Raw genomic sequence first — 25246 nt, 5'->3', positions numbered from 1 at the left:
CGGCGCCGCCCAAGTTCCTGGCCCTGCCGGCTCCGCCCATGCTACCTGTCAAGCTTGAATCTCTTCACAGCATGCTTGCCAAGCCTGAGTTTCTTCACGTCACATCTGCCGATCCAGAGACTGTTCACGTCACGTCTGCCGATCCAGAGACTGTTCACGTCACGTCTGCCGATCCAGAGAATGTTCACGTCACGTCTGCCGAGCCAGTGTCTCCGGACAAGATGGCCGCCCCCGAGCCAGTGTCTCCAGACAAGAGAGCCGGTGTGTGGGCCTGTTCCTGAGCATAACTCCACAGCTGCCCTCAAGAAAATTTTGGGAGGGGGCAATGAGTCCTTTGAACTGTCATCTCCGCCCTGGCCAGCCGAACTGTCTGGTCAACCCTGGCCCCCTGCTCCACTCTGGCCGTCTGCACAGCCTTCTCCACCTTGGCCCGCAGCCAGAAATCCTGACCCGGATCCTGAGTCTCCCTGGCTCCCCTCCCTCCCTCCCTCCCCTCGTTATCTCTGTGTTTTGATCTTCCTGTCTCATTTGTTGTCTTTTGGTCTTGTATTGTCATGTTCCTGTCAGGTTTTGGTGTCCCTCGTTAGGGGGGGGGGGGGGGGGGGGGGGTTAGTGTCAGGGTTCTGTCACTTCTGTCTGGTTTGTATCCTGGTTTTCTGACAGAGCTCTGACACTCACGGTTATTCGTGTTTGTGTATAGTCTGGTTTGTTGTGAGCACATGGCTTCCCATGTATTTTCTTGTGCCATGTGCTCTCCTGTCTATTGTCAAGTCAAGTCATCTTCATTTATATAGCGCTTTTAACAATGTAGATTGTTTCAAAGCAGCTTTACAGAGATAAAGCTAGTATCTGTTAAGATACTGATACTAGATACTGTTAAGAGCTTTGACACAATCTTGTCAAGCACTATATAAATAAAGGTGACTTGACTTAGGTCATGTCGATCCAGTGAGCATTGTTTTTGCGCGTGATGTACGCACGTTTGTGTTTAAATCTGTTCATCAAATAATGTTAATGTATTAACCAGCATTTATGACCGATAAACAATGCATTTGTTACAGTATATTTTAATCTTTGATAACAGTAGGTAATAAAAATACAACGGCTCATGTTAGCTCTGGTCCAATGAAGAAATATTAAAGGACAAGTTCGGTATTTTACACATAAAGCCCTGTTTACAGATCGTTTCTGATGAAATAGAACAGTTAAGATTAAACTTTTGACAGATGCTGCTGTCGCGAGAATTTTAGGTTTATTTCGCTTTCCCCTCCCCCCTCAAGAATGGTAGTCTATGTGCACTGGAACAATCCTTCCTAAAACGCATTAAACTTTCATTTAAAAAGAGATGAAACTCACCGAGTGGTCAGGGGTGTTCACTGATATGCTCATACAAAAATCGCTGCAAAAGATGCTTTCCAACAGGTTTTATCATAGTTTTTGTCCAACTCCATTGACTTGCATTGAATGTGCTGTGTGAGGTACGGTATTACTCCGCCGCTTCTTCTTCTGCTTCTTCTGTGTATTCAGTGAAATGCCAGTGGTTTGCTTGCAATTGGCAAATGTGCATTATCGCCACCAACTGGGCTGGAGTGTCTATTATTCAAGCTCTCAACGGAAGAATCTACGGGTGTGAGACGTTTGGAAAAATAGATCCACAGTTTTACAACGAATGGTAAAACACCTGTTGGAAAGCATCTTTTGCAGCGATTTTTGTATGAGCATATCAGTGAACACCCCTGACCACTCGGTGAGTTTCATCTCTTTTTAAATGAAAGTTTAATGCGTTTTAGGAAGGATTGTTCCAGTGCACATAGACTACCATTCTTGAGGGGGGGTGGGAAGCGAAATAAACCTAAAATTCTCGCGACAGCAGCATCTGTCAAAAGTTTAATCTTAACCATTCTATTTCATCAGAAACGATCTGTAAACAGGGCTTTATGTGTAAAATACTGAACTTGTCCTTTAACAGATAGAACTCAAGACATTTTTGTTAAAAATTTACCTCATTGTCATGCTCTAGACTTGTTATATTCAGCTTTAAATAAAAAAAATACCCCCTTAATATTTTTTTTCTCCGTGGTATCGAAAATGGTATCGAATATCGGTATTTTTTAAGGTATCGTATCGAAGTTAGAAATTCTAGTATCGTGACAACACTAATTTGAAGCGTCACACAATTCTGAAATTATCGTACATTATGGGATTTTTTCATTATTGATCGTAAATCGAACAGAAGTCAAAATTATCGTACAAATACGATAATTATTGTACGTCTGGCAACACTGATCTGCACTTATTTTTGGAGTCTCGGGCTTGTTTGTCTTCTGTTGATTATCATCATACTTTAGTATTTCATGATCACAGCAGAGAGAGACGAGATGAAGAGTTACAGGAACACAGCTGGAGAGTTTGATCAAACTAAATACTGCATATGTGGTTTCTCCACTGCATGGATCTTCATGTGTTGCTTCAGGTCACTTTTAATAAAGAAACTCTTCCCACACTGATCACACGTGTGCGGCTTCTCTCCAGTGTGGATCCTCTCATGTGTTTTCATATTTGATGAGTGACTGAATCTCTTGTCACAGTGTGAACACTTGTAAGGTTTTTCTCCAGTGTGGATCCTCTCATGTGTTTTCAGATTTGATGACTCACTGAATCTCTTGTCACAGTGTGAACACTTGTAAGGTTTTTCTCCAGTGTGGATAATCTCATGTCTTTTCAGCTCTGCTGACCGACTGAATCTCTTGTCACAGTGTGAACACTTGTAAGGTTTTTCTCCAGTGTGAATTCTCTGGTGCCGTTTTAAATCTATCCCTGTAATAAAAGTCTTATCACACTCAAAGCACATGTACTCTCTCACACCAGTGTGTATTTTCTCATGTGTATGTAAAGTTGGCAGCCATGAAAAACCCTTTCCACACACAGAACATGAATGCGGCTTCTCCTTCATATGAACTGTCAGGTGTCTCTTCAGGTCTGATGCACTAATAAATGTTTTGCCACACTGATCACATGAGAACGGCTTCTCTCCGGTGTGAACTCTCCTATGCGCATCAAGATTAGATTTGCATGTGAAACTCTTTCCACATTGATCACATGTGAACGGCTTCTCTCCGGTGTGGATCCTCATGTGTTGCTCAAGATTTGGTTTGGTTGTGAGACTCTTTCCACACTGAGTGCAGGTGAAAGATTTCTTGGCTCTTCTTTTCTTTAAAAATGTCTTTTTAGTCTTTGAGCGACTCAAAGGTTTTTCTCCCGGTTGGACATGATAATCCTCCTCCACTTCACTCAGTTCTTCTCTCTCCTCCTTCACTTCACTCGGTTCTTCTCTCTCCTCCTTCACTTCACTCAGTTCTTCACTCTCCTCCTTCACTTCACTCAGTTCTTCACTCTCCTCCTTCACTTCACTCAGTTCTTCACTCTCCTCCTTCACTTCACTCAGTTCTTCTCTCTCCTCCTTCACTTCACTCACTTCACTCATTTCTTCACTCTCCTCCTTCACTTCACTCACTTCACTCAGTTCTTCTCTCTCCTCCTTCACTTCACTCAGTTCTTCACTCTCCTCTTTCACTTCACTCAGTTCTTCACTCTCCTCCTTCACTTCACTCAGTTCTTCACTCTCCTCCTTCACTTCACTCAGTTCTTCTCTCTCCTCCTTCACTTTACTCAGTTCTTCACTCTCCTCCTTCACTTCACTCAGTTCATCAGTCTCCTCCTTCACTTCACTCAGTTCTTCAGTCTCCTCCTTCACTTCACTCAGTTCTTCTCTCTCCTCCTTCACTTCACTCAGTTCTTCACTCTCCTCCTCCACTTCACTCAGTTCTTCACTCTCCTCCTTCACTTCACTCAGTTCTTCAGTCTCCTCCTTCACTTCACTCAGTTCTTCTCTCTCCTCCTTCACTTCCATCAGGTCTGAGAGGAAAGAAAAAAATATTTAATTTAATTTTCAGTACCTCAAAATAACTCAAAGAGAGAAATATAAAGTGAAAGGACATGAAAGTGAGCCCTGATGTAATAGTGGACAACTACTATAAAATATTATGATAATTTGATGCCTTTTTATTTAAAACATTATAGGCACGAATCCCTTGTTTCTTTATCAAGAACTATTAAATATATTTGATCAATGACACAATTATCTAACATGATATTAACATTAAAATATAAATATGAAAAAAAAACTATAAAAAAAATAACTATTAAAATATACAATACTGCCATATTTTGACACCAACTTTGAGATTGATCACGTGCTCAAAGTGCTCAGGTTCAAAAGCTCAAAGTGTAGAGTGGCCATAGTGAAACAACCCTGTTACTCCTGACATGATTTTCCTCCTTTTAAAAACAGAACATTTCTTAAAACTGTGACACACAGGAAGTGACATCATCTGGGCTCTTTCTACTGCATGATGGGTAGACAAGAAAATAATCTCAATCCATTGTCTCAGTTTTTACACAAACTGTAGCACTGACTGTATTCATCAACCCTGTTACCAAAGTTACTGTAAGAAGAATCTCTATAACTATGAATAACTTGTATGATATTTTACAAATGCAACTTTATCAGTAACTTGGTGTTTAAAGACTGTTCCTTAAACTATGTTGAAAATGACTAAACTTCTGGTAACGTTGTTGCAAATTGGGAACCAGATATACAATAAACGTAAAATAAAACAGTTAAAATAGTATTTAGCTTGATCTGATGTTGACAATCAATATAAAAATGTCTCAAACCTCCCTTTACTGACCATTTGTTGAAGAAAACCCAGAACATTCTGTACCGTTTCATAGTTGAACTGTTTATCTAAATGTGATGAAGTGCTTGAATGTTTCTAACATGAATGTCCTTCAGCATCATGAATGAATGAAGAATAAACACCAACCTCTTTGTTCTTCAGGATCTTCAGTGTGTTTCATTCTGCAGGGTTCTGGATCACTCATGTTCTCTCTGTCCTCTTTAATAAACTCAGTCTTTGCAGATTTCAGCTCTTCCTGATGCTCTGATGCTCGTCTTCACTTGTAGCTGATGGGAATTACAGCATTTATTGGAGAATTACTGTGGGAGGAGCTTCACTGATGATGTATTCCAGTGTGGGAGGAGCTTCACTGATGATGTATTCCATTGGGAGGAGCTGATCTGCCAAAAAAAATCAATAATAAATAATAATAATTTTATTTTTTAATAATAAATGACACTTCTAAGCATTTATGTCTGTCTATCTATTCATCGAACAGTTACTGATGCCAGTTCATTAATTATTTTTAATTATTTTTATTGCTAATCCTAACATTATTCTGCTTCTTCATTAAAATACAGGTATCTAGAAATAAAGAAAATAATATAAATAATTTAAATTATTCCTAATATAAATAAATGTTAAGAAAAACAGTTAAAATCATAAACACAGAAATAAAGGTACATATTGTAGCCAACAAATCCCCTCAGTCTGCTGACACCAATGAAATGAGCTTTAAGTGTAAATTTACAGGAGATCTGAAGCCATCAGCATAATAAATGAGGTGAAAACAGGAACTATTGTCATGAAATAAAGAGTGTTTTCAGCAGATCTGTTAATATTGATGAGCCTCAGACTATCAACACTCATTCAACAAGCCATTCAGGGTCATCAGCAGATCATCTCACTTTATTCTGAGTGTTTGCTGTTAGAAACACATTATTTGAGTCAGGATACAGGACAAAAGCCTGTAAAACTACTCTACTGAAAGAAAATATTGTAATTTCTCACAATATGACATGGATAACACATCAATAACACAAAAACAATCACTAATGACACTCATCTTCATCAACCTCTACAGAGAAGCATAATATGTCCAAATTAAGTGTGATCTCATACAGCGTTGGCGCTGTGATGGGGCATTCGAGGGCCGTGCCCCCCCGAGCGGTTATTATTGCCCCTCCTACCACAGGCCATGGCATGGCCCAAAAAAAAAAAAAAAATTTATATTAAATGTACAAATTGTAACTTACATGAAATAAAATAAAATGAACGGGGAAAGATAATTTTGGTTGTTCATGACATGTTACTAGGCTTAGTCATCATTGGTCAATGCTTATTGGTTGCTGAGTAAACTTGTTACATTTGATTTGCAGCGCGCAAAATCCATTTCAAGTTGTTGTTGCACAGACACCTAGTATGCACCATACTACACGAGAGAAAAGCCAGGTTGGTGCAGCTTGCATTGGAGAAAGACTTGACACGCAAATGCACAAGCGAATGGAAGGACACAATACTTAGACGGTTCAGCAGCAACACTCGTTGTCTGCAACTCTTTTGAGGGTAAGTCGTTTGTTCATTTCACTTATTGAAGCCAGCCCTGGCTTTCATGATAAGGCATACTAAGCAGGTGAATTGTTGATGAATGTTTTCTGGGTCTATCTCCTATGGTCTATCTGCATTTGTGTTTTATACTTGTCTGCCTGTACGATATAAGGGATCATGTAGAGCGAGGCGGTTGTATTACATGCACTGTTAGACTTTTCTGTAATTTCTACAGTTATTTACTTTAAATCCCCCAGTATTATACTGCTATTTCTCTTTACAGTAAATAACTGTGATTTCCATTGCATCATGGGAATTTTCTGTGATGTCTAACACCACATACAGAGACTTACTGTATTTTTTAAATTTGCTGTATACTACTGTATTTGACGTAACTGCCTCTCTGGCTGGCACCATTCCACCGTGCTTTTTATTTCCTAATTTTTGCCTTACACCGCGTGTCTACAACGCTATAATAGCCAGAGGCTGTCTATATTGGACACATTGAAGCGACCGGACCTTTAAATGCAAACCTGTTTATCCCTTGTCAGAAATAGCGCGAGCGCTTGGACTCGTATCGGACTACGTCAGAAATATAACGGCCGCGGCACATCACTACACTGTCTGATTTGTCGTGTCGCGTCAGAGCATCCAGTGTAGGTAATGGGGACCTGTCTTTTGTTGGATCGCGACGTTCGTGTCTGGCCCGGGGAAGAGACGCAATTTACTTCACCGAGGGAGAAAGATCAGCAAGCAAGGTAAAAAAAAAAAAAAAAACATTCTGAGTGTGTTGACAGGATTGTGCCCAGTTTAACCTATGTTATAACGTTAATGTTAGCCTAACATTATCGTCGTCAACATGGCGGTAACGAACTTTACTATGGTAAACTGAGCTAACGTTTCATTTTACACACTTTGTTAGATTATTGAATTGTCGAGTTAAAATATGCCAACGAGCAACGTGTTTATATTATTATAGCCTAATGTTGGCCTACTGATGAGAACCTTTATAGTTTTAGCATTAGTTTGCAAACTATACCATATCATAGTTTTTTTTTTTTTTTTTATGGAATTTAATATTTACTTCCATTTTTGTGTTTAAAGGCAACTGCAACAAAGCGCCAATTCGCTCCAGTGACTTCTAGCAAGATTCCAGAGGTAGGCCAGCCCATTTGTGATATATTTTGAGATAAGTTTGCTGAAATGATTAGCATACGCTAAGTGAAAATTGCTTTTGAGCCACTGGTGCAGACTAGGTAGCTTACAATATCTTATAAAATCTCTATAAAATTGGCTAACTTTATATCAAATAAGTGACCTTTGCATTATGTCTAACTTTATTACACAGCAAATGAACCAATCAGAAGATGGACCATTGTCTTTGTTCAGTCTCACCAGATTAAATGTATCCAGGTAAGCACTGCAGTCAAAACTCTCACTAATTCATTCATACCAAATCTAGCATTCTAAACAACTTAAGTTTATATTTTTGCATTATTTTGATATTTTATTAGCCAGAAGACTCTACCATTGCAGTCCCACCTGACTAGGAAGGTCCTAATATCAGCGCACAGGTGGGTTAACTACTGTAGGAAGGAGAACGATCATCACACACAGTGATTTCTTGCATGTATCTTACTGTGTATTTGTCTCAAAGAGGTACTCCTTCACTGCAGACAAGCTAAAATGGGCAAAAATCATCGATTTCAGTCATTCTTTCTATGGATCTCAGCATTTTTGGACAGAACTTAGGATTTGTAAGTATTAAAATTTAATTTGGCATAATTTAATTTAGTTCTTTTGTATGCAATTTATTGACAAAAGCTGTTTACAAATATATATTCTTAAGTTTTTATGAAAATAATGATAAAAATTAACAAAAAAGGAGGTTAAAAATAATGTGACACTAATATTCTCTCTCTCTCTCTCTCTCTCTCTCTCTCTCTCTCCCTCTCTCTCTCTCATACAGTTTTGGAACCGGGATCTCCTCTGAAGGACAGAGTACATTTGTGTTTGTGGGCACGCATGCAGACCAGCGAACACTCTGATGTTGTCAATCAAGTTCTGAACAGGAACCAATCTTTGGAGAAGTTCATTTATTCACAAAGGTGGACATGGCTTTTTAAAGATTATTTTGATGATGACTTTTACTCCTATGCTGTAGAAAAGATGGAGTAGACAGTCAGACATTGATAATAATAAAATGTTTCTTGAGCATCAAAGAAACTTCTTTCAAAAACTTTAAGACACTTAAATACTTATTTTACTTCTTCTGTCTTGTATTGTGAAAAGAACTGTGTTTTGTCCTGTTTCTGACATTTCCTTTTTGAATGCTTAAAAATGTATTTATATTCTGCAGTTTTATGAATGTAATGGTTGATATTTCATTATAATACTTGTATAAGCTAAACAACCAATGACTCATCATTAAGTCAAATGTTAATGTTTTGTTTATGGTTTTATGTATGTTTGCAAAAATGTTTGCAGTGAAGGACAGCACATAATGTGTTAATTTAACACGTTTACACATCTTTGTGCTAACCTCTCTGACATATTTACTTTGTTAAAATCATTAACACAATGAATGAGTTAAAATTAACACAAAAAAAATGTTGTCTCTAAACTCACCCATTAATGTGTAAAAATTTCACACATCATTTCCAGCATTGGCATGTTTATTTTGTGATATATATGAAATGTTTTAAATAAAAAAAATTGTATTTTGTGATAACTTTGTCTAATTGGTTTGTATGAAAGTAGTACTTATGTAGGATAAAAAATAAAATGAATCATATATCAAAATGATCAAATCTAATTTATATTTAGTACAAATAAAAATAATTACAGTAGTGTACTGATTAGCTTCGTTTTTACAGTAATGCACTGTATTACACAAAACTGAAATACGGTTTGGTACTGTAACTCTTAATTACAGTAACTTACTGGTGTGTTATACTTAGCAGCTGTCTGATATCAAGAAATATCACACCTCATTCTACATTAGAATTCAACCAAGCCATATAATAATTAATAATAATAATAAAAAACGTGTTTAGTTTTATATAGCATTTCTGCTGTGTTGGACTATGATGTCGCCACTGCGTCAAAATATTTGTCAAATGTCAGTGCCCCCCCAAAAAAGATGACTGTGAAAAATAGTAGAATTAAATTAAATACATTTATGGTGAGATTACTACAATTTATTTAATTAAACGCATTTATGGTGAAATTACTATACTATACTATATAAAATACTATTAATCTCTGTGTTCATTTTGACCACGAAACATGCGCTGTCACTTTAATTCAGCGCGTGCAGCGCAGCAGAAAGACTCGGTGCGGAAACGATCTCTGCACTGCTGTATACACACCGCACCTGGAACAGATAAACTGACCGCAACCGCGTGCAGTGTGAAAGCTCTGACCTGTTAACATGGATACTGAAAAAAATACGCACCGCATACGCATTGCAAACGGAGTATGTGTGAAACGGGCGCAATCAGCACGGCAACTCTTACCACTGCTCCATCTGTTTTCCTGAAGCCAAAATACATCCACACCCATGACTTGACGCCGACTGGAGTGTCTAACATTTCACTGTCATTGCCAGCTTGCTCTGACGGATCCATCGCTCTTGAAAGTCAGACTCAACAACGTGTGTGAAGATAGATAGACTGTGAAACGTAAGTAACGCGTGTGAAGTGTAAAGACAATAATGAGGTTAGCGCCACCCGCAGCTTAGTAGGTTGTACGCATATGTCGGATCGGATGATGAAAATAGACAGGCGGCAAAATGAACACATTAATCGATACTCTTGATTCGATGCATCGATGCATCGAATCATCGGCTGTATAATCAATGCATCGATACGAATCGATTAATATTTACACCCCTATACTTCAATGCTTGTTTCTAGTGGAAAACGTCCACGTTTGGTAATGCTGATCAATAGTATTGTTGATTGATTAATTAAATTAAATATCCCAAATATCCCCAACTGAGCAAGCCAAAGGCAACAGTGGCAAGGAACCGAAAAACTCCATCAGGAGACCTAATGGAGAAAAAAAAAACCTTGGGAGAACCCAGGCTCATTTGGGGGGCCAGTTCTCCTCTGGCATTTATGAACTAGAGGTCGGATTTAACTGTAAGATTAAAAGTATTATATGAATGCCTGGCTGAAGAGATGCGTCTTTAATCTAGTTTTAAACTGGGAGAGCGAGTCTGAGCAACGAACAGTATTAGGAAGACTATTCCAGAGTTTTGGAGCTAAATGTGAAAATGCTCTCCCTCCTTTGGTGGATCTGGATATCCTAGGTATGACCAAAAGCCTCGAATTTAGTGATCTTAAAGAGTGTGATGGATTATAGGGCGATAGAAGATCCGTTAAATAGACTGGAGATAAGCCGTTTAGGGCTTTATAAGTCAGTAGCAATACCTTGTAATTAATACGGAACTTTATAGGTAACCAATGTAGTGATGATAAAATTGGTGTTATATGATCATATTTTCTTGATCTAGCGGCATTTTGGACTAACTGTAGCTTGTTTATTGAGGATGCAGGACAACCGGCTAATAAAGCATTACAGTAATCTAGTCTCTAGTCTCGAGGTCATGAATGCATGAACTAATTTTTCTGCATCAGAAACTGATAGCATGTTACGTAGCTTAGCAATGTTTCTAAGGTGGAAAAAGGCTGTTCTTGTAACATATGAAATATGATTTTCAAAAGACAGGTTGCAGTCTAGTATAACACCCAGGTCTTTTACTGTTGAGGATAAAGTAACAGGACATCCTACTATGTTAAAGTTGTAGTGTGAGAGGTTTTGTGGGCGGTTTTTTAAACCGATGATTAGTAAACGTTTTTTTAAACCTCTGTCTTGTCTGGATTTAATAAAAGAAAATTGCGCGTCATCCAATCTTTTATATCTTTTATATCTTTAATACACTCTGTCAATTTGGATAATTGAGCGTTTTCATCTGGCCGTGATGAAATCTAGATTTGAGTATCATCAGCATAACAATGGAAACTAATTCCATGTTTCCTTATAATATTTCCAAGTGGCAGCATATATATTGAGAATAACAGAGGGCCTAACACAGATCCCTGCGGCTGTCACGGTTGTTGAATGCATTGTTTCCTTCTTGCCTCGTGTCGTTGTTGTTTATGTGTGAGTGGGCGTTGTCCCGCTCACGTGTCTGTCAGCGCTCCAGCTGATCATCATCATCTTCAATCACTGTTCACAGCTGCTATTCATTCCATTCCCTATATATACTCACACCATTCTCTGTTCCAGTGTCGGATTGTTTGTTGAGGTCCTGTGTTTGCCATGTCTGTGTTTCCCATGGAGTTGCCGTGTTTTTATTCGCCTGCCCGTGTCTTCCTGCCGTTTCTGTTCTTTGTCATTGGACTCACCGCACTCCAGCACCGGGATCGGGATTCATCACCGTCACAGCACCAGCGCACCCCAGACCATCAAGTCCCTGCACGAGCCTGAGTCGCCGCCCTCCGTTGTTCTGAACTGTTTGTCTGACCCTTTTGAGCTTAATAAACACTTTTGAGAACCTGCAACTGTTTCCAGTTTTGTCCGATCATGACAGCGGCACTCCATAGTTTACTGATAAAGAGTTATAGAGTTATGATAAAATTTTCTTCATTTAAATAGACAAAATGGTAGCGGTCAGATAAGTATGATCTGAACCAAATTAATGCTTGTCCTTGAACACCAGTATAATTTTGTAGTCGATCTAAGAGTATTGTGTGATCTATAGTATCGAACGCAGCACTAAGATCAAGTAAAACTAGTATTGAGATACAGCCTTGGTCAGATGCTAAAAGTAAATCATTTGTAATTTTAACGAGCGCAGTTTCAGTGCTATGATGCGGCCTGAATCCTGACTGAAACTTTTCATAGATGTCATTTTCATGCAAGAAAGAGCCCAGTTGAGCGGACCAACTTTTTCTAGTATTTTAGACATAAAAGGAAGATTTGAAATGGGTATATAGAATCGTTCTGCAGAATACTATACAATAGTATATTTTCTGTCTGATTTTTTTATCTGAAGCCAAATTAGATCACAGAAGATTATTTAAAATACTCGACTTGCGTTATAAAAGTAAGTTTGGAGCACAAACATGGTTTTAATCTCATAAATTGTCGTGTATTGATGGTGTGCTAAGCTAACATGCTAGCTAGCCCTAGGTGCACCTGCAACCTAGAAGTTATACTTTTATGTTTTTTTGAATGCTTACTGAAAGTTTCTTTATTCAAGAATGTTCTTTATTCTTTATTTAAAATGTGAGGTGAACTTTGAGAAAAGAATTTAGGGATTGAAACCCTATGAATAGCCTGTGAATAGCCAGTCGTTAGTAACTATAATGCAGACAAAAGAAATGCATATTTAGAGCCATAACCAAGCTGGAGAGGTGTGAATGTGTGCAGGGGGAGACTGAGACTGAATGGGGCTCGTTTGCACCACAAAACAATAGAGACAAAAGACTGAATAGATGGTTAGAAGATGACAATAAACATCAGAAGCATCTTAGCGTCAAATCAAAATAAAGTAATTGACATGGTCTTGAAAAACATTTAACTAAATACAGAGTTTTGGACTTATTATCTTCAGATTTTAAACATAAAATGTTTAGACATGTGGCTTTAGCTGTAGTGCATTTCTAGATTGCTACAGTGCCAATTTCAATTTTATTTTCATGAGGATGTTTCATAAAAATTAATTTCTAATAACTTTACAAAACTTTGAAGCTATTTATAACATTTTTTGTCATTATGGCAATAATTAATTCTACATTTACAATAAACTGCCAGGTGTCAGCTTTCAAATGAGACCATACTTGTGCTTTTAGTGCAAAGGGTTCATGAACTGTATCTGTTTCAGTTTGGGTATGTCATTTCTGGGGATTTTTCAAAAGTGGGGTTGCAGCTTAACAGGTTAATGAGAGGTTATATAACTGCCAGTTTAAATGTTCTTGGAACATGACCTAAAGATAAAGATGAGTTAATAATATTGAGGAGAGGCTCTTCCACTATACGTAACACTTCTTTCAGTAGTTTAGTTGGTATAGGATCTAATAAACATATTGTTGTTTTAGATGAAGTGATAAGTTTATTTAAGTTTATAGGGTCCTCGTTATAAGCAAGATCAAATAAAATGCATTTGTGATCGCTAACAAATAGATCTTCAATACAAATATTGCTAGTATTTAGACCATGAGAGAGAACGTCTCAGGTTACAAATGTAACCTTTGTTCCCTGAGAACAGGGAACGAGACAATACGTCATCGACGTTATGGGGAACGCCTCAGGCGTGACAGGTGTCTGAAATCAAATATCAACTCACAGAAATCATGCTGACCGGCGACAGCCGTGAATCATCAGCTTGAATGATGAGCGTGCGACCTGGATATATAAAAAGGGCGCCTTGAAACCATGACAATATCCTTTCGTCTGAAGGGACTGTTTGGCAGGCAGATCCGAGGCATGGCTGGGAGACGTATTGTCTCGTTCCCTGTTCTCAGGGAACAAAGGTTACATTTGTAACCTGAGACGTTCCCTTTCAAAGGGAACTTCGACAATACGTCATCGATGTTATGGGGAACGAAATACCCATGCCGCCATGCTAAAGGGAGTGCATGCCCAATGGCAGTGACAACTGTCAGAACCAGCAATTCAATGATCGCTAGAACCACTCACCCTCAGGTCACACTGGGCTGTCAGTGACAGCACTCCCTACGGTCATAGCCCAAGCTATATGATACCACAGAAAACCTCCATAAACATAGTTTAGTGAAAGGTCTACCTGGGCCTGCTCAAGGGCCTAGGACCACAACTTCATTCTTAGAAGGGGTCCCTTCTAGGGAATGTGGCTAGGGAACCCGAGGGAACCCCAGCCAGTCACTATTCAGGGGAACGTGCCACCTGAAATGCCACCAGGCAGGCCTGACCTGGTGACACTATATAAGACACTACAGCCTGGCCACTTCCTGTCTGTCTGAAGACAGAGCCTCTGGACACTTGCCTTTAGGAAGGCATCCAACCCGAGGAACTGCGAAGCAGGCATTGAACCATTCGGCCCGGATCTCAGAGACGGGATATCCTGGAGAGTATGACTCAGCATAGTGCTTTAAAACCCTTGCCAGCGAGGGGAGTTTCTCTACTCGATCCACGGATCTACCCAGTGTTTGTGTTTCAAAACACTGAGGAGGCCTGTGAGGGCCTAAGGACTGATCTAAATGGGACCTACGACTGACCAGGCTCAGGAGACCACATACTCATATTGACCCTCAGAGAGGGGAGCATAATATCTACCTGGTAGGCAACCAGGCTGTAGCAGGAAAAGAGGGTCCAGGAGGGAACCCGTAGCAGAGAATAAAAACTTGAGTCGAGCCAGGGCGCAAGCTCACCATCGGTAGCTGCCTGATAAGGACTGCTAAACTGAAAGTAAGCGGCCACTAGCTTACAAAACCCAGCACCACTGTGAAACTACTCTCAGGGAGACCTGAAGAGGCCTACTACCTGACAACCACAGTATGTGGGAGCTCACCTTCAGAGAGGCCTGGAGAGGCCTACTACCTGAAAAACCATGCTAAGTGGAAACACACAGTATGTGGGAGCTAACCCTCCAGGGAGGCCTGGTGAGGCCTACTACCTGACAACCACAGTATGTGGGAGCTCAACTTCAGGGAGGCCTAGTGAGGCCTACTACCTGATAACCACAGTGCATGGGAGTTCACTTACAGAGAGGCCTGGAGAGGCCTACTACCTGACAACCACAGTATGTGGGAGCTCAACTTAAGGGAGGCCTAGTGAGGCCTACTACCTGATAACCACAGTACATGGGAGTTCACTTACAGACAGGCCTAGAGAGGCCTACTACCTGTTACCAGAAAACCACCTTAAGTGGAAACTCAAAGTATGTTGGAACTCAACTCCAGGGAGGCCTGGTGAGGCCTACTACCTGAAAACCATGAAATGAAGGAGCTTACTTTCAGGGAGGCCTGGAGAGGCCTACTACCTGAAAACCATAGCTGATAGTGAGCCAGACTGGCAGTCCAGTTGACTGTCTTTGGGGCTTTGCCTTCAGGGAGGCCTTATGAGGCCTACTACCTGATAGTTCAAAAAAGCGGGAATTCAACTTCAGGGAGGCCTGTGGGGCCTGCCACCTAGTAACCACAGTATGTGGGACTTAACCCTCAGGGAGGCCTAGTAAAGCCTACTACCTGACCACCACAAAATATGGGAGCCCATCTTCAGGGAGGCCTGAAGAGGCCTACTACCTGAAACAGTCTAATCAGCTGGATGTGACTGCTGCTGGGGACTCGCCTAACAGGGAGGCCTGGTCGAGCCTATTAGCTGATAGCGAGTCTATTCTGCTACTTTAACGAACACTGCTGGAACCATACTATTAAAAAACTTTTCCTATAGTTTTGTCCTAGTGTATGTTCCACAATGTTGTGACCCACCTCCGAGGAGGCCTGTTAAGGCCTACTACTCGGCAGTGAGCCTTCTGCCCGAACTACCAGGGCCAACCACCGAAGGTTAGCTGGCCTAGGAGCCCTATTTGGGGGCTACCCGGTCAAGGAGGCCTGCTGGGGCCTACTACCTATCTGTGCAGCCTTCATGGCAGAAAAACTGTTACTACAGCGCTTACAGCATCCTGGTACCTAATCACATTGCCAAAGGCAGTGTACTCAGCAAAAAGCAATACGCTTATAGCAGGGGAGTACAACATACATCACTCTACATAGTGGAGGCCCCATTAAGGGCCTACCTACTAAATGCATGGGTGTCAGCTCATGGCAATGCTCTGGCTTCAAGGGAGCGGAGTTCAAAAACCGGAATGAAATGTAGTTTAGAACTCCCTGCTCAACCGGAGCCATCGTGGTGTGAGGTAGAAAAATACAGAGCTGAGAATGGACTACTCAAAACTACCCTGAGTTTAGCGGGGAGTAACAACCACATTCCCCTGAAATGTTAGACAGGAGCCGGGCCTGCAAGTGGCTCCAAAGGGTGACAGGGATTTGTCCTGCGCCCAGCCTAGGCGAGCGGGGGGCTAAATTGCAAGCCAACCCACTTCAACCCATCGGTCGAGCGATTAGCTCAACGGGCTAAGTGGAGCCAGCTCTAGAGGCCCAAACATCTCTGTTCGGCAGGGTCTGACGAACTGTCACTTCGCAGAGCGAAAGATGGCTTAACCCTGCCAGACTGATCCTACCTCAGCTACCGCCCTGCATTACTCTATCACCCCTGAATGCAGAGAAAGGGGCGGGCCTTGGCCAACAACTCCCATTTAAGGGAGGAGGCTGAAATCTAGGGGAGGAAGCCTAAGACATAATGAATGCGGCAGCTATACTTAGCAAAACGCCTCCAATATCCCTAGCATAGCCTAGGCCAGCTACAGAGGCGGCCCGGGTGAGGGCCGACCTACAAGCATAGATCTACCTGAGGGCTCGTAGGAGCCACAGCCTACTTGATTGAGAGGCTGTGAAACACTCAACCTACTGAAACCTTACAGAGCTCAGGGGAGCGAGTACTCAGGATACCAATGTCACAAACCGATAGGCAGGACATCTATCTGGAGATCTATCTGAAGCGCCAGCGTCAGTCTAAACCTAAAGCAAAAAAGCTCTCCTTTTTTTTTTTTTTTTTTTTAGAAAGACCAACTACTCTACCCCTGGGTGGCTAATAGCCCTGAGGCTAAACAGAAATGATATAAAATGTTATGACAGGAAGGCCATCACATACTTAGCACGGAAGCCAAATCTTCTTTGAACTTCTCCCTAATTCGTTCTAGCCTCGGCACGAGCGGGACCCGATCCGCGAGGACCAGATGCTGAACTCTCTTCCCTCGAGAAGAGAGCCCGACGAGAGCGGAGCGTTCTCATAGGCAAACGCTCACAATTTGCACAGGACGCTCCCTCAAGAGCATCCTGTGCGTGCTCTTCACCCAAACAGTACACACACATCTCGTGAGTGTCACCCGGTGACAAATATCTTGGGCACGGGTCAACACATTTCACAAAATTTTAAGGACTTGCCTTAGATGTGCGTTTCATTTTCGCTGTAAGCAGACGTTTAAATCAGACAAAACAGTCCCTGAAGACGAAAAGGATATTGTCATGGTTTCAAGGCGCCCTTTTTATATATCCAGGTCGCACGCTCATCATTCAAGCTGATGATTCACGGCTGTCGCCGGTCAGCATGATTGCTGTGAGTTGATATTTGATTTCAGACACCTGTCACGCCTGAGGCGTTCCCCATAACGTCGATGACGTATTGTCGAAGTTCCCTTCAAAAGGGAACTAGATCCAGCGTATGTCCCTTATTGTGCGTAGGACCAGTGACGTGTTGAGTAAGTTGAAAGATTCCGTGATATTTAAAAATTCAGAAGCAATATTGCAGGCATCGTCATCCACGTGAATGTTGAAATCACCGACAATAATCACTCTGTTCAGTTTAATAGTGGATGATAAAAAGTCACTCAGAAAAGAGGCCGTTGGCCTCCCTCCCTCCCCCCCTCTCCCCCTCTCCCCCTCTCCCCCTCCCTCCTTCCTTCCCTCGTATTCGTATTGACCTTGTTTAAAAGCTTAATATTCTAGTTGATCACTTAAAGATGTGAAATTGCGATCTAAATCCAGTGTTAGTTCACTGTAATTGCCACATGCTGAGCAACAAAATCTCTTCTGTGTAAGTAAGTCACAGTCAAATCACTCCATCTCCACCAGTGTTGCCAAATTGGAAATGTCCAAGTATTGTACCAGAAGCTCAAAATGATCGTATTTGGAAGAAAATTAACATACACAAGTCAAACGTACAGAATACAGCTATTTATTGACAAACAACTTTTTGACACGACATGAAAATGACTTTTTTTGCTAAAATATCAACCTCGGCTTGGAAAAACTGGCCTAAGCGCCGCAGAAAGAACTCTTTACTCTTTTCTTCTTGCAAAACATACAGAGATGACATGTTAATGATACACAACTTTGTATACAATATACAACCCCAAATCAGTTGGGACACTGTACAAATTTTTACACTGTAAAAAAGGAATGGAATAATTTACAAATCTCATAAACTTATATTTTATTCACAATAGAATATAGATAACATATCAAATGTTGAAAGTGAAACATTTTGAAATGTCATGCCAAATATTGGCTCATTTTGGATTTCATGAGAGCTACACATTCCAAAAAAGTTGGGACAGGTAGCAATAAGTGGCCGGAAAAGTTAAATGTACATATAAGGAACAGCTGGAGGACCAATTTGCAACTTATTAGGTCAATTGGCAACATGATTGGGTATAAAAAGAGCCTCTCAGAGTGGCAGTGTCTCTCAGAAGTCAAGATGGGCAGAGGATCACCAATTCCCCCAATGCTGCGGCGAAAAATAGTGGAGCAATATCAGAAAGGAGTTTCTCAGAGAAAAATTGCAAAGAGTTTGAAGTTATCATCATCTACAGTGCATAATATCATCCGAAGATTCAGAGAATCCGGAACAATCTCTGTGCGTAAGGGTCAAGGCTGGAAAACCATACTGGATGCCTGTGATCTTCGGGTCCTTAGACGGCACTGCATCACATACAGGAATGCTACTGTAATGGAAATCACAACATGGGCTCAGGAATACTTCCAGAAAACACTGTCGGTTAACACAATCCACCGTGCCATTCGCCGTTGCCGGCTAAAACTCTATGGGTCAAAAAAGAAGCCATATCTAAACAGGATCCAGAAGCGCAGGCGTTTTCTCTGGGCCAAGGCTCATTTAAAATGGACTGTGGCAAAGTGGAAAACTGTTCTGTGGTCAGACGAATCAAAATTTGAAGTTCTTTTTGGAAAACTGAAACACCATGTCATCCGGACTAAAGAGGACAAGGACAATCCAAGTTGTTATCAGCGCTCAGTTCAGAAGCCTGCATCTCTGATGATGGTATGGGGTTGCATGAGTGCGTGTGGCATGGGCAGCTTACACATCTGGAAAGGCACCATCAATGTTGGTGCTCCCATCCATGCTCCCATCCAGACGTCGTCTCTTTCAGGGAAGACCTTGCATTTTCCAACATGACAATGCCAGACCATATACTGCATCAATTACATTATCATGACTGCGTAGAAGAAGGATCCGGGTACTGAAATGGCCAGCCTGCAATCCAGATCTTTCACCCATAGAAAACATTTGGCGCATCATAAAGAGGAAGATGCAACAAAGAAGACCTAAGACAGTTGAGCAACTAGAAGCCTGTATTAGACAAGAATGGGACAACATTCCTATTCCTAAACTTGAGCAACTTGTCTCCTCAGTCCCCAGACGTTTGCAGACTGTTATAAAAAGAAGAGGGGATGCCACACAGTGGTAAACATGGCATTGTCCCAACTTTTTTGAGATGAGTTGATGCCATGAAATGTAAAATCAACTTATTTTCCCTTAACCCTTGTGCATCAATTTAAAAAAGTTACTCATAGGTCCAAAGAGGACAAAAATGTCCATGTCAAGAAACTGTCATAAAAAGTTGAAGCATTAATTGTGGAGGGCACTGTATGCTCTGATTGACAAATGCGGAACAGTTAGTTCATGCGTTCATGACCTCAAGGCTAGATTATTGTAATGCTCTACTGGGTGGTTGCCCTGCACGCTTAATAAACAAACTACAGCTGGTTCAAAACGCAGCAGCTCGAGTTCTTACCAGAACCAGGAAGTATGATCATATTAGCCCAGTTCTGTCAACACTGCACTGGCTCACTATTAAACATTGTGTACATTTTTAAATATTGCTGATTACTTACAAAGCACTGAATGGTTTAGCACCGCAGTACTTGAGCGAGCTCTTAACTGCATGAATGTTGAGCTATTATAGAGCCAGTTGGATTAATTATGCAATGATAATTGTGTGGGTGTGTTGGTATGGATGTCAGAGTGTGGTTGGTATGTGTGTTATATAAAAAAAATGTGTTTGTGTGCATGTGTGTGTTTGTAGTATTGAGAGAGAAAAACTAAACTGCAAATAACAAAGCCAATCACTGTGTTCACCAGTGGAGTTTTGCTGGGATCCAATGGGGAAAGTCTGTTACTGCACCCAAACAAAATCTTACAAAACAATTTTTTTTGAGATATATGTGGGACATGTTTTGTCCCGACTCTCAAGAATCAGTGGCTATAATTGACTTGGGAGCACAGACTTAACTTTGGTATCATTTTAAAGAATACCCTTGGCAGATTATTGCTGAAGTTAATTTTTTTTTTATAAGTAAATCCAAAAAAAAGTTATATAGGTTTAAGTTTATGAAAATTATTTATGAATATTATTTTATATAAAATATATATTTTATGAAACAAGTTGAACTCAGAGAGAACATGAGTGATCCAGAACCCTGCAGAATGAAACACACTGAAGATCCTGAAGAACAAAGAGGTTGGTGTTTATTCTTCATTCATTCATGATGCTGAAGAACATTCATGTTAGAAACATTCAAACACTTCATCACATTTAGATAAACAGTTCAACTATGAAACGGTACAGAATGTTCTGGGTTTTTCTTCAACAAATGGTCAGTAAAGGGAGGTTTGAGACATTTTTATAATGATTGTCAACATCAGATCAAGCGACATACTATTTTAACTGTTTTATTTTATATTTATTTTATATCTGGTTCCCAAATTGCAACAACATTACCAGAATTTCAGTCATTTTCAACATAGTTTACAAAATATATATTTTTAGGAATAGACTGTAAACACCAAGTTACTGATAAAGTTGTATTTGTCAAATATCATTCAAGTTATTCATAGTTATAGAGATTCTTCTTACAGTAACTTTGGTAACAGGGTTGATGAACACAGTCAATGCTACAGTTTGTGTAAAAACTGAGACAATGGATTGAGAAAAGGCTTGTTTGAGATGCACCTTGCCTTGCCTGAAGTGTAGTTGAGAGTAGGAGTAGTGAGAGGAGTGAAAAAAGCGCAGGCAAGCCGGACAGTTCTCTTCTCGCAGTGGATCTGACACCTGTGAGATCAAAGATGGATATCGCGGGATTCACGGGGTTCACTCTTGTGACCAGTGTTGCTAATAAAGCAAGAGATCAGCAACATTCACCATGGAATAGTAGGCTATAATGTTTTCAAGTAACATTACGGTGGTTTTATTTTGACATTATGAATGAAATTGCCCTCAAATGTTAATCTGAACTAAAATAAACCTTTTGTTTGTAACTACTAGGCTACAATATTAGCCCACATTTATTTATTTTTTCAAGGAGCTGTTTTATTTTACATGCTCCTAAGAAGAGTCACCCCTGGTAAATATGATCAAAACTGGCTGTAAAAAATAAATCTTCATCGTTTATCCTTTTGATCTTTCATTAAAAAATTTTGCAAAATTCTAACCTTTCATTGAAGTAAAAGAATTGAAAGTGGGGGGAAATCACATTATGAAATAAATGTTTTTCTCCAAAACACGTTGGCCACAATTATTGGCACCCCTAGAATTTTTTACGAGTAAAATATCTCTGAAGTATATTCCCATTAATATTTACCTTTTTTAGCACACCAGGGTGACTAGGAACATGAAACTGTTCAGCTATGACTTCTTGTTTCACAGGAGTTTAAATATGAGGAAACACAAAGGCCAAATTCCCTTGCTCATCCATCACAATGAGTAAAACAACAGAATATAGTTCTGATGTGCAGCAAAAGATTATTGAGCTTCACAAAATAGAAAGTGGCTGTAAGACAATAGCTAAAGAATTGAAAATCCCCATTTTGACCATCAGGGCAATAATTCAGAAGTTATAATCAACTAAAGATGTTACGAATCTGCCAGGAAGAGGACGTGTGTCTATACTGTCTTAATGCACGGCGAGGATGAAAGTTTGAGTGGCCAAAGACTCTTCAAGGATCACAGATGGAGAATTGCAGAGATTAGTTGAGTCTTGGGGTCAGAACGTTGTACTTGTTCCTCTGCATGAATGCCTTAGTAGATTTTGAGCAGTGTTTTGGGTCGTTGTCTTGTTGAAAGATCCAGCCCCGGCGCAACTTCAACTTTGTCACTGATTCCCGGACATTGTTCTCCAGAATCTGCTGATATTGAATGGAATCCATGCGACCCTCAACTTTAACCAGATTCCCAGTCCCTGCACTGGCCACACAGCCCCACAGCATGATGGAACCGCCACCAAATTTTACTGTAGGTAGCAAGTGTTTTTCTTGGAATGCTGTGTTCTTTTTCCGCCATGCATAACGCTCCTTGTTTTGCCCAAATAACTTTATTTTAGTTTCATCAGTCCACAGCACCTTATTCCAAAATGAAGCTGGCTTGTCCAAATGTTCTTGAGCATACCTCAAGCGACACCGTTTGTGGCGTGTGCTGAGAAAAGGCTTTTTCCGCATTACTCGTCCATACAGCATCTCCTTGTGTAAAGTGCGCTGAATGCTTGAACGATGCACAGTGACACCATCTGCAGCAAGATGATGTTGTAGGTCTTTGGAGCTGGTCTGTGGGTTGACTGTGACTGTTCTCACCATCCTGCGCCTCTGCTTATCTGAGATCTTTCTTGGTCTGCCACTTCTGGCCTTAACTAGAACTGTGCCTCTGGTCTTCCAATTCCTCACAATGTTCCTCACAGTTGAAACTGAGAGCTTAAATCTCTGAGACAGCTTTCTGTATCCTTCCCCTAAACCATGATGTTGAACAATCTTTGTTTTCAGGTCATTTGAGAGTTGTTTTGAGACTCCCATGTTGCCACTATTCAGAGAAGATGCAAAGAGAAGAAATACTTACAATTGGCCTCATTAAATACCCTTTCTCATGATTGGATTCACCTGTGTATGTAGGTCAAGGGTCACTGAGGTTACCAAACCAATTTTGAGTTCTAATAATTAGTGCTAAAGGTATTGAAATCAATAAAATGACAAGGGTGCCTAAATTTATGCACATGCCTAATTTAGTTTAAATAATTCTTGCACACTTTCCATAAATCATATAAACTTTATTTCACTTCTCAAATATCACTGTGTTTGTCTCCTATATGATATATTTAATTGAAATTTCTTATCCAGACAACCAATGATTTATAAAAGAAAATCATGAAAATTTACAGGGGTGCCCAAACTTTTTCATACCACTGTACCATTGGATATTTAATGTTGTGGGCATATTTTTCTGCTGGAGGTCCTGGACTTCTTGTTCAGATCAAGGGGCAACATTCTCATCTGAAAAATGAAGCCTACCCGGAAGTGCGAACAACTGCAATACATTGAAAATCCGCTAGAGGGAGGTCCCAAAAGGGAGCAAATCTCCATAGACCCCATGTTAAAATGTCCGTTTTCACAGCATAAATTCATGTTTTTACAGGTTGGTCCCATGGACTTTTATTGTATTTTTCGATAGGTTCCAAGTGCCTGACAACTGTGAGGGGGGTGAATTTTTTTCTAACTCGTTAGTTTAGATCGTATTTAGATATAAAATGTATGACAAATAAGGGCGTGGTTAACTTTGATTGACAGCTTGATTGACAGCTTAGGCTGCGCCAAGGAGAATGACAACATAAGAAGCACCATTTTTTAACACAGTTGAAATATAATACTACTGTTTCTGTATCATGAAATGTAGTTCTAATAGTTTTTCAGGCGAGAATGTAGTTGTTTAAAGCTCAAATCTGTGGTTTATTTAAAGATTTATGAACATTTTATCCAGTTGTGAGATCCAGCGATGATGACCGGGCGCTCGGCGCATGTACCCCGCCTGGAACAGCTTTTCCTCGGCTAGTCGTTCGCCGCTGACCCTGGCGTCTCTGTAGTGGTTAAACATGAGATATAATTCGTCTTGTGTATATCTAACGGGCGATTTTTGGTTTTGTGAATCTATAATTTGTTCCCTGGCCAATCGTTTTGGCTGAGGGGAAGTTTCATAACTTTATAAGCTATTTAACTTTTCCGTTGTATGGTTAGACTAGAGCGCTGACTTTGTATGTTTGACTGAATTGTTTGCTTTATTTGTATAGCACCTTTTACTTATACTTTTATAATGGCTAATATTGATAAAACTGAAATTTAACAAAAAGAGACTGGGTTGAGTTTAGTCATTTTAAATTTTAATACAACGAAGATGATCTATAATGTTGTTTACTGCAAAATCTGTTGTTTAGTACAAATGCACATATTGCCTGGACCATATTAAAATGTTTAATATTTTTATATTATATTTAAAACGTAAAGAGGCAGGTTTGTTTTTTATTTTATTTTTTTTATAAATAGGCAAGGATTTTTATAGTTAGGATTTCCCAAGATTTTCCAAGATGGCGCCGCCCATACCCCCCATAAACGGCTTCAAAACCGTTCTTCAGAAAGTCTATGGGTGACGTCACAGGCGCTTTGTCCATATTTTTTACAGTCTATGGTTCAGATACATGGCATCGTGGATTCTATCAAATATTAACAGATAAAAAATCAAAACCTGACGCCTTCTGCTAGAAATCTTATAATGGGCCGTGGTTGGATCTTCCATCAGGACAACGATCCAAAACAAACATCAAAATCAACACAAAAATTTGTTGCAGAGCAAAAAAAGAAGCTTCTGCCATGACCGTCCCAGTCCCCTGACCTGATGAGTGGGCTGAACTGAAGAGAAGAAGCACAAACATGGATCTGGGAATCTGAAGGATCTGGAGAGATTCTGTATGGAGGAATGATCTCTGATCTCGTCAGGTGTTCTCCAAACTCATCAGGCATTATAGGAGGAGACTCAGAGCTGGTATCTTGTCAAAAGGAGATTGCAAAAAGTATTTAATAAAAGGGTGCCAATAATTGTGGCCAACGTGTTTTGGAGAAAAACATTTATTTCATAATGTGATTTCCCCCCCCATATTCAATTCTTTTACTTAAATGAAAGGTTAGAATTTAGCAAATTTTTTGAATGAAAGATCAAAAGGATAAAACAATGCAGATTT

General features: G+C 40.1%; 1 protein-coding gene across 1 annotated transcript; it reads left to right on the top strand.

The window, feature by feature from the left end:
- Nucleotides 1–7143: 7143 nt before the first annotated feature.
- On the top strand, nt 7144–17190 carry LOC307166680 (uncharacterized protein; the record flags this gene model as incomplete). The annotated part of the gene is made up of 6 exons (XM_079885185.1): nt 7144–7170; nt 7392–7445; nt 7636–7700; nt 7802–7861; nt 7947–7977; nt 17098–17190. Exons 1-6 carry the CDS (start codon nt 7147–7149, stop codon nt 17188–17190), a joined length of 327 nt encoding a protein of 108 aa, XP_079741311.1. The 5' UTR covers nt 7144–7146.
- Nucleotides 17191–25246: the final 8056 nt, after the last annotated feature.

The sequence above is a fragment of the Squalius cephalus genome (assembly GCF_949319135.1).
Source record: "Squalius cephalus genome assembly, chromosome: 1".
NCBI lineage: Eukaryota > Metazoa > Chordata > Actinopteri > Cypriniformes > Leuciscidae > Squalius > Squalius cephalus.
Note: the sequence above shows the minus strand (reverse complement) of the source record. Positions and strands in the feature narration are given on the sequence as shown.